The sequence below is a fragment of the Ammospiza caudacuta genome, chromosome 2, assembly GCF_027887145.1.
Source record: "Ammospiza caudacuta isolate bAmmCau1 chromosome 2, bAmmCau1.pri, whole genome shotgun sequence".
Lineage (NCBI taxonomy): Eukaryota > Metazoa > Chordata > Aves > Passeriformes > Passerellidae > Ammospiza > Ammospiza caudacuta.
Window position 1 is genome coordinate 31554539 of NC_080594.1, and position 14785 is coordinate 31569323.

Consider the following 14785-nt stretch of genomic DNA (forward strand, 5'->3'; position numbering starts at 1 on the left):
CATCTAAAAGGATCTTTGGACCTTTTAGCCACTTTCACACAATTTCACACAACTTTCGTAAGGTTTGGTGGCTTTCACAATGACACCCAGGAACAGCCTTGAAGTGTTGTGCCTGAAGCTGCACCTTGAGAGCCATCTGAGCACTACAGGGACCTGTCAGAAGCAAGTACAAGGTACAGGGGTTTAAATTTGCAACAGGGGGTCTTGATACATGTTTAAGTTGACTAAGTCCTTAGTAGAGCTGCAGTGGAAAGAAAAGTTGCAGCACCACCACGCCTTTGGAATAGGGTCAGCTTCACACTTCAGTGCTACAGGATGCTGCTTTTGGAGGCAAAGGACAAAAACCACACTCTTTTCACTTAAAGACATTCTTTATTCAATCTTTTTTATATACAATATTATTTTTTAATCTGTAAAAAGTACATATGCAGGATTCCAGGTCAGAGGCAGAAGGTTTCCACATCAGAAGATAGACTTTTGCCCTTTTATTATTTTGGAGGAAAAAAAAAATCTGTCAGTTTTAGACAAAGCAAGAATAAAGGCAGAATGCAAATCCAACTTCCACCAAGCAATTAGGATTAAAGGCAACAATTCACTGTAACAGGTCAGGCTGTCTCCTCTGACTTTGGTGGTTCCCAACTTTCCTGGGCAATTACAGAGCAGTTTGTTAGAAGGCGCTGACAGCTGAAGCAGCTCCTGCTTAATATCTCTGCTACAGCTTGCACACACCTTGCAAAAGAGCCTGGGCTTCCTCTGTGTATGGCAACTCAAACTCTTGAGTCAGAAGACTTTTCTCAAGATTCAAGGAGTGAAAGAGGGATGTCTTACTCAGGGTGAACGGATCTCCCAACTACAGTATGGATCAAGAGCTTGCTTTCATTTTTCTCTGGCATCAAGAAGTCTGTTTCTTATTTGTCCCCTTATAAACATGGTCTAGGCTTAGTGGTGTGAATACCAACAGGGCTTTGCTGAGGGGGTGCACCTCTAACCTTAAAGGATGGCATTACAGGGAGTGTGTAATTAATGTCACCTTTCAGAACCCAGGCAATATTCAAATCTTGTAAAATACTGTGAGGGAATGTGTCAGTGTTTGGGAGCTAGAACACAGTGATCCATAAATCTAGAGCTGAAGGAACAGCAAAGGTGTGACTGGCACATGGAACTACTTGCTCTTCCTTCTACTCCAGGGCACTTGCTATTTTCTATACTTTCCTTGAACATTCAGTTTGAAGGACTATATTGTGCAACAAAGTTAACACTCAGAATATCCTTCAAGGGTGCTTTTTATTTAGAGGACAACGCTAAGAATTTGACTTCTTGACTGCGGGACATGCACAGCTCCAGGGTTGTTAATGGAAGCTGCAGAAATCTGGCCTCTTTGAAAAGTCAAGCTCTAATTGCTAGGAAAAAAATTACTGTTGGCAGATCCTGACCAACAGGCAAGTTTGAGGCTTGGATTAGGAAAAGAACGATACATCCTTGTTTTGACTGCATGCAAACAGGAAATAGACAATTTGGGGATTTCCAGGCTCTTGCCCAAATCCAGTGTGCCAAAAATGCACATGATTTTCTGGTTTTTATTTCATTCTGTAAGGGGAGAGGGTATTGTAGAAGTTGTAAAATGGACAGCTACCTAGAGAAAATGAGGATTGTTTTGTTAGAGAGTACAGTGCAAGACTCAGAAACAGCTAGGACTAAAAAGTCATTTTTGTGCTTAAATTTACACTCTTATCTTCAAGAAAGTAAGACAGCAGCAACAGAATGAAATGACAACATTCTACTGTACCTTATGTACCCAGAGGGAAAACAGTCTGAACTTTGGGTTGCACATAATGCCATTTTGCAGATCAGAACCTACTTTTCTGTGAAGGACTCAGAAGGAGGGCACATCACTTCAGTCTGAAGTTTCAGTATCTGTGGTGCCTGGTAATTAAGCATGTACCTCGGCCAGAACCCATAACCTCCAAACTCTGCTTGATCTAGGAAATCTCAGGATGAAATTTATGAAAGACACAGCAATTAGTCCTTAAAATGCATTGTTTTTGATAGACTCTGCACATCATTAGCTTCTGGAGGAAAAGGCCAGTTGGTACTTTAAAGAATGATGGAGAATAAACTGACTGTCATTGGGGTGACTGGGAAACAAGAAACAAGTGTTCTTTATTTGGTTCCTGCTGCTTATCTACACAAAGAAGAAACAGCAGTACTGTACATCTGCTTTGAGAAGAAGACCATCCCATAACATGAAATGGCGCAGTCTTCAATTCAGACATTCTTGTGGCAATAAGTTAACCCACTGGGATTCATGGAGAAGTTTGAAAATTTGAAGGGTTCCTCTTTAATTCACAAGAGGGGGATGGAGGAGGAGAAGCAAGTTTGCTGTTTCTGGGACTCCTTGACATTTCTCTGAACAGACTGGCAGCCATTCTACACCTGCATTTACCAGGAGGAGTACAGGGACAGGTCTATGGGGCAGAAAGTGCTTTTATTATTTTTAAATCTTTCTTTCTTTCTTTCTTAACAGAAAGGTCTGCTTTTCCTCTTTCTTCTATATACCCAGAGACATGTAGGAGAACAAGGCAATCAAGTGCAGTTTTAAACTAATAACAGTTCTCATAGGATCAGAAAAACAATTTGAAAACACAGCATACCTGAACTTGGGAAAATGAAAAATTGCTAGTTCTTCAGTAAGTCACTGAATAATAATTAGAAAAATAAATTAATGTGGGGCCAGTAAGAAGAATCCATTTATTAAGCTACTTCTAATTTTAAATAAACAATTACTGAAATCAGTATTATTTACTATACCAATTACTTTATAAGTTCTCAAATTATTTTTAGGATACGGCTGCAAATTACAGTAACAAAGTAACTGGTATTAAGGTACAAACATTGAGACAAACTTTTCCCAAGCCCCATGTTTTCTTCCTCTTAAACTAAAGTAACTGTCTGGAAAAAAAGCATCTGACAGTATTTTTACTCAAGATCATATGATGATTTCTATGTCTAAGTTAGTGACACAGACAAATGAAGAGTAATTTTGGGGGGAAACTCTACAGTCAGATGTAATATAATATGATAAGGAGCAAAGTTTTTTTTTAGAAAACTTTATATAAAAACATTTTTGAGGAGGGAAAATAGCACTCACTCCCTTTAAACTGATGCTGTACTGCTGTAGCTCACTGAAGAGTTCTCCCACTTGCTTCAGTACAAAAACATCATCAAGATTTTTTAAAGACTCAACCTGTGCACTAATTAGGAGGGAAACCTGTGGGCTGTTGGTCAGCAAAGGAGCCAGTCACCATGGCAAAAAGATCTGAGAGCTATATAGGGGAATAAAAAGAATAGTTTGAGCTGTAATTATTCTGAGCAACAGTAAAAGAGATTGAGGAAGACAAAACTGAAAAGATAAAAAATCTGGAAAGATGAAACTTTTTTTAGCAAATAAATGAAGACTGAAAAAGACTCCATTTAAGGGATACTATCCAGCCCAGCCATGATGTACTTGAAAATACCCCATGCATTTAGCAGCATCATAAATTAATAAAAGAAGAGACTCTTCAGTTTCTTTTTCCAGTCACATATGAGAGATGTTAGGCTGCTTCCAAAGATCATGTTGGATTTGTACTGGAGCACCCAGAAGAAAAGCAAGTTTTGTAAAGTAAATCAAAAGCAGTTTTAGGCTTCTGTCAGACACCCATATACCTGCAAAGAAGGTTCTGTGAATAGTATCCAAAGAATGAAATGTAACAAATTGTGTACAAAAATACAGAGCAGCAAGCTCTCACTGCTTAGCTCAAGGGGAGCTTCTTTTAGTTCCATATACTGTATCCTCCTATATAAATCATGAAACAGTTATGCTTATGTTGTCATCTCTTTTTATCTAGCTAAAAGAACCAGGACTAAGAGGAGAATGGTTTTTTCCATGTGACATAATTTGTGAAGAAGGGAAACTTAGGCTCCTTCCTACTCCTGTGATACACTCCAGACTCTGACTGAGCTTGCCAAATGAACTAAGCCCACTCTGCTGACAGTGAACTACAAAGCAAATGCTTACTAATTGTTTTTCTTTTTTGGATATAAGCATTATTTTGAAAAGGGGAAATGAGGAGGCAATATTTTTTGTACTTTAGGTCTAACAGATAAGAGGCTCTGAGAATGGCTGCCAGTCTGGACAGATGCTCCTTAGAAAATTCAGACAGGTACAGAAAGAAATTCAAATCCTGATGCTGCTGGTGCAGTGGTGTTGCTTTGTTCATGCCATCATAAAAATTTTTGAAAAAAAGAAAAAAAGAAAGGAAAAGAAAACCTAGGTATTTGGAACCCACCCAATCTGAAGAGGTGACTGTGTGTTGTTCCTTGCAACAGCAAGCAGCAAGTTCCTTTCCCTGGAAGGGAAAGCCTCCTCTTTCTCATGCTGCTGCATTAATATCATCTGTAGATTCCATGTCTTGCCAGGGTTCAAAGCGTGTGAAGTCTCCGCCTGCAAAAATCACACTGACGTGTTTTGGTCATGTATAAAACAGAACTTTTAACTTATTTATATGTTGAAGAGCTTCATTTCCCATGCCAATACTTGCTTGACTCGGGGGTCTAGGTTTACCAAGTGTCTGTCTGTCTGTCTCCCCTCCTGCTAAAGTCTCAAGTGGTCCATGTAAACAAAACAGAGCTGAAAACAGTCTCTCTTCCTCTTCATAGAGCTGTTTTTATCGATATGCAGGATTTCCTGACAGCGTGGTGTTGGCTAAATGTAAAACAGGCAGCGGATGAGCTTCTGTGTTAAAAACCCAGTTGTCTAATGGTAGAAGATCATCATTGGAGAAAAGCAGATACAAATACCTGGACAACAAGACAGAGATGAAAAACGTGGATATTAAAGCAGAGCACAGGCAGACAGGAGCAACAGACCATCTTCAGGCCTCACAGTTCAGCAACTACAGCTATAAACAAATTACTTGCTTTCAATCTTTGTACAGCACACACACAACCTTCCCTATTATGGCAATCTGAACTCATTTTTATTATGATCAAGCCCTTCAATGAAAAGTTGTTATAATGACAACATTTTAATCTTTCCAAGAAACTTTTGGTTTCTGAGTCTCCATTCAAAGACCTGCAGTGTAAAACAAACATCAAGACCCCAAGCACAAGTATTTGGAGACCAGAAGAGCAGAGAAGTTGTCAAAAAGCTTTTCTTAATGGAGGAAACCCACTTGGAAATTACTAATCCTCTTTAATCCAAGCCAAAGATTTCGTGAAGAAGCTTTTAAACCATGGCAGGTATCTGATTTGTCATCACTGTTCTGGAAGCTGGTTCAGCTTCTGGTGAGAGGAAATGGGACAACAGATTGTGCAGAGGTTTTCACAGATGTTGGACATTATAATAAAATGCAGAAGACATAAAGCATGTAACAAAATAAGGATTACTGGACATATGCAGAAAAAAAATATTTGTTGTTCCTTTTTTCTTAATGCACACTTTGAACGCGGCTGTGCTGTAACTCTGTAGGACATACTGGTAGTAGGGATCTGTCAAAGTTTCCTAACACAACAGCTAAAACTCAAATGAATTTCCCATGTTACAGAACACCTGGCTGTCTGAGTGCAACCACAACAGCGTGGGTGTACAGGATCTCTCACCTCCTGCTTGCTTTCCTGCCATCCAGAATAAGACAGCTCTTGCTGCACTTGACAAGGAAAGGGTGTCATTCCCATTAGTGGACTCTGTCACATCCAGAATGTGCACACTTGTTCTGCTGCTCCTTTGCTCTCTCTCCATTAGACACTGGGAGTGTCTGCTGCTTTCAGCCCTGTGTCACTGTCTGATCAATTCTTCTGCTGCCTTTATTTGCCGGCTCTATCCACAATCCAGTCAGTGGAGCCTTACTTTTTCTTTCCTTCCTCATCTATTTACTGTTTACAGATAAAAATTTCTTGCAGGGATGATTCAGTTTTGTCACACATATCTTGTTTCCTTCTCCACACTCTTCATTTGTCTTTAAAGCATCAGGCCCTTCCTTTCCTCAATACTTCTGCCTCGCTGTCTCCTGCTGCAGCTCTCCAAGCCCCTTCTCACCACAGCAGCAATATTTCATCTTACTCAAACTCACCTTCCTCATTTGATTCACACTTTTCCTTTGAATAACTTAAGCAACCTATTTCTCCATCTTGGTCCTTCCCACTCAACAGGTACCTTCATGCCAGGTATTGCTCAAATCTCTCAAATTTGCTGTGTATCTCTGATGAATTGAAGTATCCAAGCAGCAACAAAGCATATTTGGGACAGTTACCAAATTTGAATTTGAGAGGAATGAATATGCAGAGATAATCACCAATAGCAGAAAAGACTACAGCAGGTATTGCTTAAGACATATTTTACGCCCCTCTTCTGAGGAACATCTTCATTTTTCTCATGACATCATACCCAACCCTTCTGTCTTTATTTTCATTTGGGCTATCTCATTGTGAAAGCAGTTTCTGGTTTGGGCTTTGCCAATTGCATAGATGTCAAAAACATCTAATATTCAGCTCTTCAATAAACCTTCATTTTGTTCCACAAGCAGGAAATACTCCAAACCAAAAGTCAGTAAGAATTTCTGAGTTCTTTCCTAGAAATGCCACCATCTGCAATGCTTGTACTATAATATATCCAGTTACTGAATGATGCATCAGTGAATTTTCAGATCTCCTTGTGATTATTTAACATGCAGACAGGATTCTGGTGATACATCAAAAGTCAGCCTTGCCACCACACAAGTCCCTCAGGAGCAGATTTCATTCTCTCATTTGGCTTTTATAGGCAGATCAATCATATACCATCAGTTCCTGGAGAGGTACTGTTTCTCTGCCCTGATCTGTTTGAAACTGCTGCCTCTCTCTTTGGGACCACTGCTTTTAGTCTCCAGAAAATGAACTTGAAGGGTAAGTGAAATAAAATTAAAGAAGACAACAGAGGAGGTGGCAGCGGCTGACTTCCTTTTTATAATGGTAACACAAGGCAACAAAGTATTGTGACTACCTAGAGGAATTTGGTAAGGAGCCAGCAGAAGGATAGAATAGCCACACTATCCCCTTAGACACAATGAACTTGGAGTCCCTTTTTCCCAGTGAAACATGCTGTGATGCCTGAATTAGACACAAAACCTGCCATTTTCAGGACCTGCTTTCTGTTCCATTTGGTGCTCCTAATACTTGAAAGCAGTCTTTGTCTCCTTTAGCTACCTGTGGAGCATCTTCTAGAATTTAGATGTGAGTTTTTACAGAAAGATGCAGAAGTGAAAAGTACTTACTTCAAAGTTTCAGCAAGGAAAAAGCTCTGCTGTACATCATCATATGTAGGAGATGAGGAATACACATCCTTGACACCAGAAAAGCCACCACTAACTCGGCAATACTTGTCAATTGCCTGCAAAAAGGAAGGGAAAAGACAGAAAATTTAACTGTAGAACAAGATTTGGAAATTTTAAAGCATCAAGCCTAATCAACAAAGAAGGTGGTTCTTTTTGTGCTGAATTTCTCTGCTGTGAATGTCTTAGTTGAAGGATGCTATGGACATTAACAGTTTATGCTGAAAAAAATAGACTGGACACATACAGAAGTCACATCCTTCCAGCATTATTAATGACACCACATTTGGCAAACTGCTACATGCTAAGAAAGTAGTCTGGGGAAGAACACTTTCTTTCCTGGGTATTTACTGTTGGCTGATATTGATGACATGACAAGGACTCCATACACTTTTTCTCTGAGCTCATGCAGTTCCTCATTGGTGACACTGGGTAGAACATCAGTCAAATCAATGGAATAAGTGCTGTGATGTGCACAGGAAGGTAACAAACATCCCTGGATTTTGGAGCTGGAAGAGTCTGAAGAGTTATAGGAATTTTTTGATTGGTAGCTAGTCATGGAGACTTACTGAAAGTAGAAATAAAATACTGTTCTCATCTTTATGGACTGTTGATTCCATCCTGTAAATTCTTCTAGCTGCTGCTTTCTCCCCTCATCTCCTTCTCTTACCTACGTTATTCTCTGTTTCCTGTTTATACAGCTGAAACTCAAGTCAGCTTGCATGCTGGACTGCAGCAGAGCTCTTTACCTTTAAAGCATGGAGTTTAAATCCATGCACATTCCATGAAGGAAGGGGCCAATGGATTCTTCCCCTCCCCAGCTTCAACACAGTACTGTGAAAAGCACAATGGAAGAGGAGGAGACGGGAAAGAACGCGTTAGTAGCTCAGAGCACCTCTCGCCTACACTTTCATTATTCCACTGGCATGCACGACCTTACAGCACACAAGGATATCAGCCATTAAAACTGGCTCTGAAGAAATGATTCACAGGTTATTTGTGCTTCCCTGCTGCTTTGACTGTGCTTCCTCAGCAGATAGCAACTCTTTTAATAGATTCATGCAGGGACAGAAAAGAATCAGGGATGAAGGAAAATGTTTGTCTCGGGATGTCTGTCATTACCAACAACTGAACACAGCCACCTGTAGCTCAGTCATCTATGATTCAGCCCGATAGCCTTGTGTGAAGCTCCTCTCCACAGGGTGCTTTAGGCCCACATTTCTGTTAATTCTGATTTTTGCTAGTTATACTCAGCAGAAGCTGAGGGGAGTCAAGGCAGGGGAGCAAATAAGTTTTCAATTATGCCCTTTTTATGCAGAGAAAACAGATTCAATCAAAACTAACTCTTCAAGGACCTCAGTATTGCCTTTGCATACTAGAAATACTGGGAGACAGAGAGGAATTTTCCACTGGGCAAATGGACAAAGAATGTCAGCAGATGCTGTCACTGAAATCAGGAGGAAAAGCAAAAAATTGAGCAGGATACCCAGGACAGTAAGTCACAGCAGGTACTACAGCTGACCTCCTCCTAGAACATACCCTGTGGAAATCTCAGACCGTTCACGGACCAAAGAATAATCCAGACTGTACAAAGTTCTTTCAATTTTCCAAAAAGCAAGGTTTTAGAAAAGCAAGTGGAGAGACTGGCAAAAGGATGTTATTGGAATAGCTGTGGCTCTAGAGTCTGAACTTCTGCCAAGAAAGGTACAGTCTTTCTTGGCAAAATCTAATGCTTGCTCTAATTCCTTATCTCAAGCACAGCTTTCTCCAAGTTTGGATGGAAAGGCTCCATTTTTTGTTGGGACTTGAGTCTAAAAGGAGAAAGTGTCTGGATGAATTACTTTCAGATTTGGTTACTGGTGCAGGATAGGGCTACACTGAGAGTGCTCACATGCTGAGAGCTGGGTGGACCAGGTTTTCTCTACAGTGAAGGGAAAGGTGTATGTGACACATCTAACCCATGACAATCTCTTTGTCTGCATGCTCTTGCACAACAAAAGTGATGCTAGCTACCACATGGCAGCCAAACAACAACATCACAACACAAACAACCCCAACATCACTCTCTCCACACAAAATCAAAACACACCCATCAAACAAACCAACAAAAAGGAAAGAAAAAAAATGAATTAATTAGCTTCTGAAGAAATAACGCATATGCTGTTTACAGAACAATTTGCATATTCCTCCCCAGAACTCCTACAGCCACCAGGTAGGTGTTTTATGAATAAACAAGAGCCAAAGCCCTTTTTAGGCAGAAAACGAAGTGCCTGCTCTTGGCACTATCCCCTTTTATAATAATGCAGAACCCGACCTTGTGTCTGCTCTGAAGCATGGCAAGATGGAGGAGGAAGCCCCAGTGTTTACAACTCCTGCCAGAATTCCCAGCATACAGCCTGATCAGGACTCTGGTCCACCAGCCAGCAACCCTGATGCTGTGTGCCCCAGCCTGTACAGGAGAAACCTGCTAGCGACTGTGGCAAAATAAAAACAAGGAATACATGGTACCACTGTAAGGACACTATCTCCTTCCTCCAGAAGAATTAAATCCCCAAGCCAGTGTAAGAGACAAAACTTGCTTATTTTGGAAATTGCAGCTAGTGGATAGCACTGAGATCCTCCTCTATGCTGTAGAGGTCTCATATTTGGGTAACTAAGTGCAAAACTGGTGAAGCCAGCAGGCCTACAAGCCTAGAGAGAGAAAATGTATGTTTTTTTTTTTTCATGATCAACTTTTTTTTTTTTTCCTTACAGTTACCAAGTAACCTTGTATCTTCAGAAATTTCTCCTTGGGAAGGTAGACTTGTGTTCAGAATAGGCAAAGGATTTGCCCTAGCTGATCAGAGTTCTACATAATACAGGTAGTAGTGAACTGTACAGGAAAAAAGCCTCTGGAAAATTGCTTTTCAGCTATATTTGTCCTTGATTCCAAGATGTGCAGAATTTCAGGACACTGGCTGAAAAACTTGGTGGCACAGACAAGCTGCTTAGATGCCACTTGAAATTCTCAGTGTTCTGTTTTCACACAGACCTCAGAGCACTTGGTGCACTGGCATCTGCTGTGCCACCCAGATACACTTTCACTCCAGAGCTGAAGACCAGTCTCCCTGTAAAAACAATGCTTAATTTATTGCACCAGAGAATACAGGGAAGCTTCAAGATGACTGGAAGGGTATTAAGGTAATATTGCTACTATTATGAGGCATTGGCAGACTGAATAATTATAGGACAGCATACCTAATGTTAGTTCCAGTCAATTACAGAGACACATGGATACATACATATATATATATATATATATATGTATGTATATAAAATTAGAGGATAACTGACACCAATCAGCATGGTTTTATAGAAAACTATTTTGGTCACAAGCTTGATTTCATTCTTTGAGAGCTACAAATTTGACAAATAAAGGTAACTGCAAAGATGCAATAAACTTAAAAGCTTCTAAGGCAATCACCACAGTATTTAAGATGTTATGAGAAGACAAGGCAGCACTATACCATATCAATATAATTCAATTTAAAATTGACTGACAGCGCTATAAGAAAGAACTGGCAATGCAAAATCACCACAAAATAGAGCTGCTTCTCACAGAGATCCACAAGGAGCAGTCTGAAGTTTTATCAATCACTGCAACACTGCTGCTGGCTACAATGACATATGTAAATAACAGCAGACAGTGTAATCTGCTGGTAACTGGGTGCCAAACAAAATGAGTTTCATAAAACCAGGCACATAATCCTAAATCTAGTCATCAAGACTGTGTAACTGCAGACCCAGGCTAGCCTGGAAGGTAGAGACAACCTTTGGAATGCAGAGACACTTCAAAGACTTCCATGGCCATGTAAGATAGTTCAGTCTGAGTTCCTGCTAGGACATTGCTTATTATAATCTATGAAAATTCTTTGGAAAGAAAACATGGGGGAAAGGACATTTTAAAATGGCATAGGAAGTCACAGGAAAACCCAGTGATTGAGAGCTGAAACTAGGCAAGTTCAAGTGGGAAATAAAACATGGTTTTTTTTAACAGCAAGAACAAATAAATAATGGAGCAAGCTACAAGAAGTAGTGGGTTCTCTACTTTCCTTTATTCAAATACAGAATAGAACAGGAGAATATTCAGCAGTATACTCCTGCCAAATACATGTGTCTTGACTCAAAAGTGACAAAAAATGAAATTTCAGTGCCGATAACATACAGGGAGGTCAACATGAACCTAAGTTCTTTGGAAATAAAATTTGATATGCTTCTAGATTGGACCCCAGCTCCCTCAGTTTCTCTGAGGGTGTTTTTTGTGGCATATGCAACTTTTCTTGACTGTGCCAACAACATGCCCATGAAAACTGTGCCAGTTTCTTCACCAGCTGTCATACTCACAGCTTCTAACCCACGAAACTGTGAAACCATATTTCTTTTACCTCCAACTTGTCTGGCTCTTTTCTGTCTACTCCTCTCTAAGTAGAATCACAGAATGGCTTGGGTTGGAAAGGACCTCAAAGATCATCTAGTTCCAACCTCAGTGTCATGGGTACAGATGTCACTCACTGGAACAGGATGCTCAAGGCTCCATCCAACCTGACCTTGAACACTTACATCCACAGCTTCTCTGGGCAACCTGTTCCACTGCCTCACCATGCTCTCAGTAAAGACTTTCTTTCTAACATCTAATATAAATCTGTCCTCTTTCAGTTTAAAACCATTGCCTTTTGTCCTGTCATTATCTGCCCACAAAAAAACACCATCTCGCTTCTTTTAATAAGCCCTTTTTAGGTACTAGAAGGCTGCAATGAGGTCTCCCTGGAGCCTTCCCCTCCCCAGGCTGAACAACCCCAGCTCTCTCAGCCTTTGTAGGAGAGGTGCTCCCACCCTTGGATCATATTTCTGTCCCTTCCTGGAACCTGCTCTAAAAGGTCCACGTCGTTCTTGTGCTGAGGACCCCAGATCTGGGTGCAGCTGAGGTCTCATGAGGACAGAGAGCTATGGGTCTTTCCACTCCATCTTAGTATCAACCCTCAGTTTGCCTGAACTTAGCCTGAGCTTCAGGTCTTGGCTATTTATTTTCACTGTTAACAGAAGCTCTGACGAACTCAGCAGCCTCTCTCTGGTGCAGTCCTATTTAGTGAGATACACAAGTCCACAACTCTTAATTGAGCCCTTCATTCACACAGCTCAGATTAGTAATTGGCTTTACATGCCTATTGTGAAATGGTGGCTCTTACTGCTTTCAAATAATTAGCCTGAAAAGGATTTTAGTAATTTTCTGTATTTACCCTGAGTATCCTCCATGCATATTTCTGCAATACTTCAGCCAGCCCCCCAGCACACCATCATCCAATTTGACTGGCCCAATACAATTGAGATGAATGCTGTCTCTAGTGCTAAGTACAGTATTAGGGAGAATTAGCCTTTTTTCATCAGGAAAGAGATAGAGACCCTGTCACAGGGATTTATGATCACTGAGGGAATGTAAGATTGAACTTCCTGTTTTTTCCCCCAGAGACACTGGATTTGGAGAGATGCAAAAGAACAGGCCTTGGACAAAGCATAGGATTTGTACTAAAGTGCATAAGTTTTGTCAAAAAATATAGATAATAAATCCAAGTATGCTTCAGAGGTTGGAAGGCAAAAGGAAGACAAATTCAGACAGTGTTGTACAACAGCAGTAAGCCAACTGCTCTGCGTGTCACACCAGCTTCTTCTCTATTTATAAATGATGGAATAAACACAGCCAGGGCAATGTGTGATAGGGAAGAAGAAAAAGTAGTGAGTAGGTGTGAGGAATAAACACAAGAACTTATTATCTATATGCAGTGAACAGAAAATCCTGGGGAGCAAAAAGCTTCAAGCTTCTGTGTCAGTACGATTGTGGGGTAGGAAAATTCCTAATTGTGGGAAGGAGGGGTTTGCAAAATTATTTATGAAGAAGTCAAAAATAATTTATGGCTAAGTTAGATAAAGAAATCTTGTATCAAGGAAACAACAAGCAGAAGAAGGCAGTCTGTAAGGATAGAGGCAATTAAGCACAGGGGCTGCTTGATTTACAACTTCAATGGAGGTTGACAGAAGGATAAAATAAAATCCTACCCCGCACACAGAGAAAACTGGAGGCAGGGGAGGAGGAAGGGAGGGTTTGTTTTGAAAGCATTAATGAGAACCAAGATAATGAAAGCAAATGGAGAAAACTGAGCAAAATGCGATTAAAATACATGCTTTGCAGTGTGCTTAAGAGACTGATCCTGGCTTGAAAATCTTTACATCTGTAAATTTTTTAACCTATTACAAAGGACCCCACACCTCAGCTTGGATCATCCAGCCATAGCTTCTGAAAGGAGCTTGGTTAGATCAGCAAGAATTTGTAGTATCTACACAGGCAAGGAGACAATGTTTTGGAGACAGCAGCAATGCATTCTGGAATACAAATGTGGAACCTGTCTCCAGAATAACATAATTCTTGTTGGAACAAAACAGGCTAAAAGGCAAAACCACACTAATACACAACTGTAAAATACCTGGCCTCTTCTAGGTGTTGCAGCTGCGCTGAGGAATGGATAGTAATGAGCTTGGCTAAATATTCTGAATACAGGCATCTCAACAGATCTCTTCCCACCTTTTCTTGATCTCTTGCTTCTGGAGCAAAACTGGTTTTCAGCCACAGAATAAACTTATCCAGTCTCCTGGTTTTGTCTCTTCATTTGCTTTTCTCTCATCTCCTCTGGATGTAGTCAAAATATTTCATTACTGTCTTGTTATCTTTAATGTTTATTCTCATCTTTGAAACTGGCTTTGAGCTGTTTCCAAAGACTGCTGGAGCAATTCAGAGAAGCAGAGAAACTCTTGGGGGCTGCACACTACTGACAACAGTAGGAGTCATGACTAAGGAGTTCTGTTTCCATGCCTGAACTCATGGGCTGTGTAATGCTGAATGCACCTCTCACCTGAGCATCTGACTCAGCAAATGCAAAACAGCAATAACTGTGTGCACCCTCATATGTACCCCGGTTTGCAGCAAACTGTGAAAATCAATTACCACTCCAAGTGTTTCATTACCATGAGACTGAAGTGGCTTCAAAGGGGAAATACACAAAATTAATTAGTGACAGATGATTAACAGAGTTACCTGTGCTGCCTCCCAGCCCCACTGCCTGTACTTGGGATCGTGGGTGAACCTCCACATATACCAGTAGGTCTCAATCACCTCTGGCCTTAGGATGTAATACTTCTCGTTCTGCCGTACTGCCACTGCCTCCACGCCACCATCAAATTTGAATGCTTCTGGGCCCAGCTTTAGTGCTGCAGAGAAAACAAACAACAACAACAAAAAAGTAAAGGTAAGAAAAAATTTGTTCCATACCAATCTTTGCAGGAAGGATGGGTAGGAGACTGCTTTATCCCAAGCTTGTGTGGAAAAAAAAACAGAACCTTTAAGCAGTCTC

At 40.6% G+C, this 14785-nt stretch overlaps 1 protein-coding gene across 1 annotated transcript in view; it reads right to left on the minus strand.

Annotated features, from left to right (window-relative positions):
- Positions 1-365: 365 nt before the first annotated feature.
- MAN1A2 (mannosidase alpha class 1A member 2) overlaps positions 366-14785 on the minus strand; it is a 132760-nt gene continuing 118340 nt past the window's right edge. The window contains exons 11-13 of the mRNA XM_058824745.1: positions 14470-14642; positions 7290-7405; positions 366-4839 (exon numbers count right to left, since the gene is read on the minus strand). Of these exons, the coding sequence (XP_058680728.1) occupies positions 4707-4839; positions 7290-7405; positions 14470-14642 (422 nt within the window). The 3' untranslated portion in view covers positions 366-4706. The remainder of the gene's footprint in view (positions 4840-7289; positions 7406-14469; positions 14643-14785) is intronic.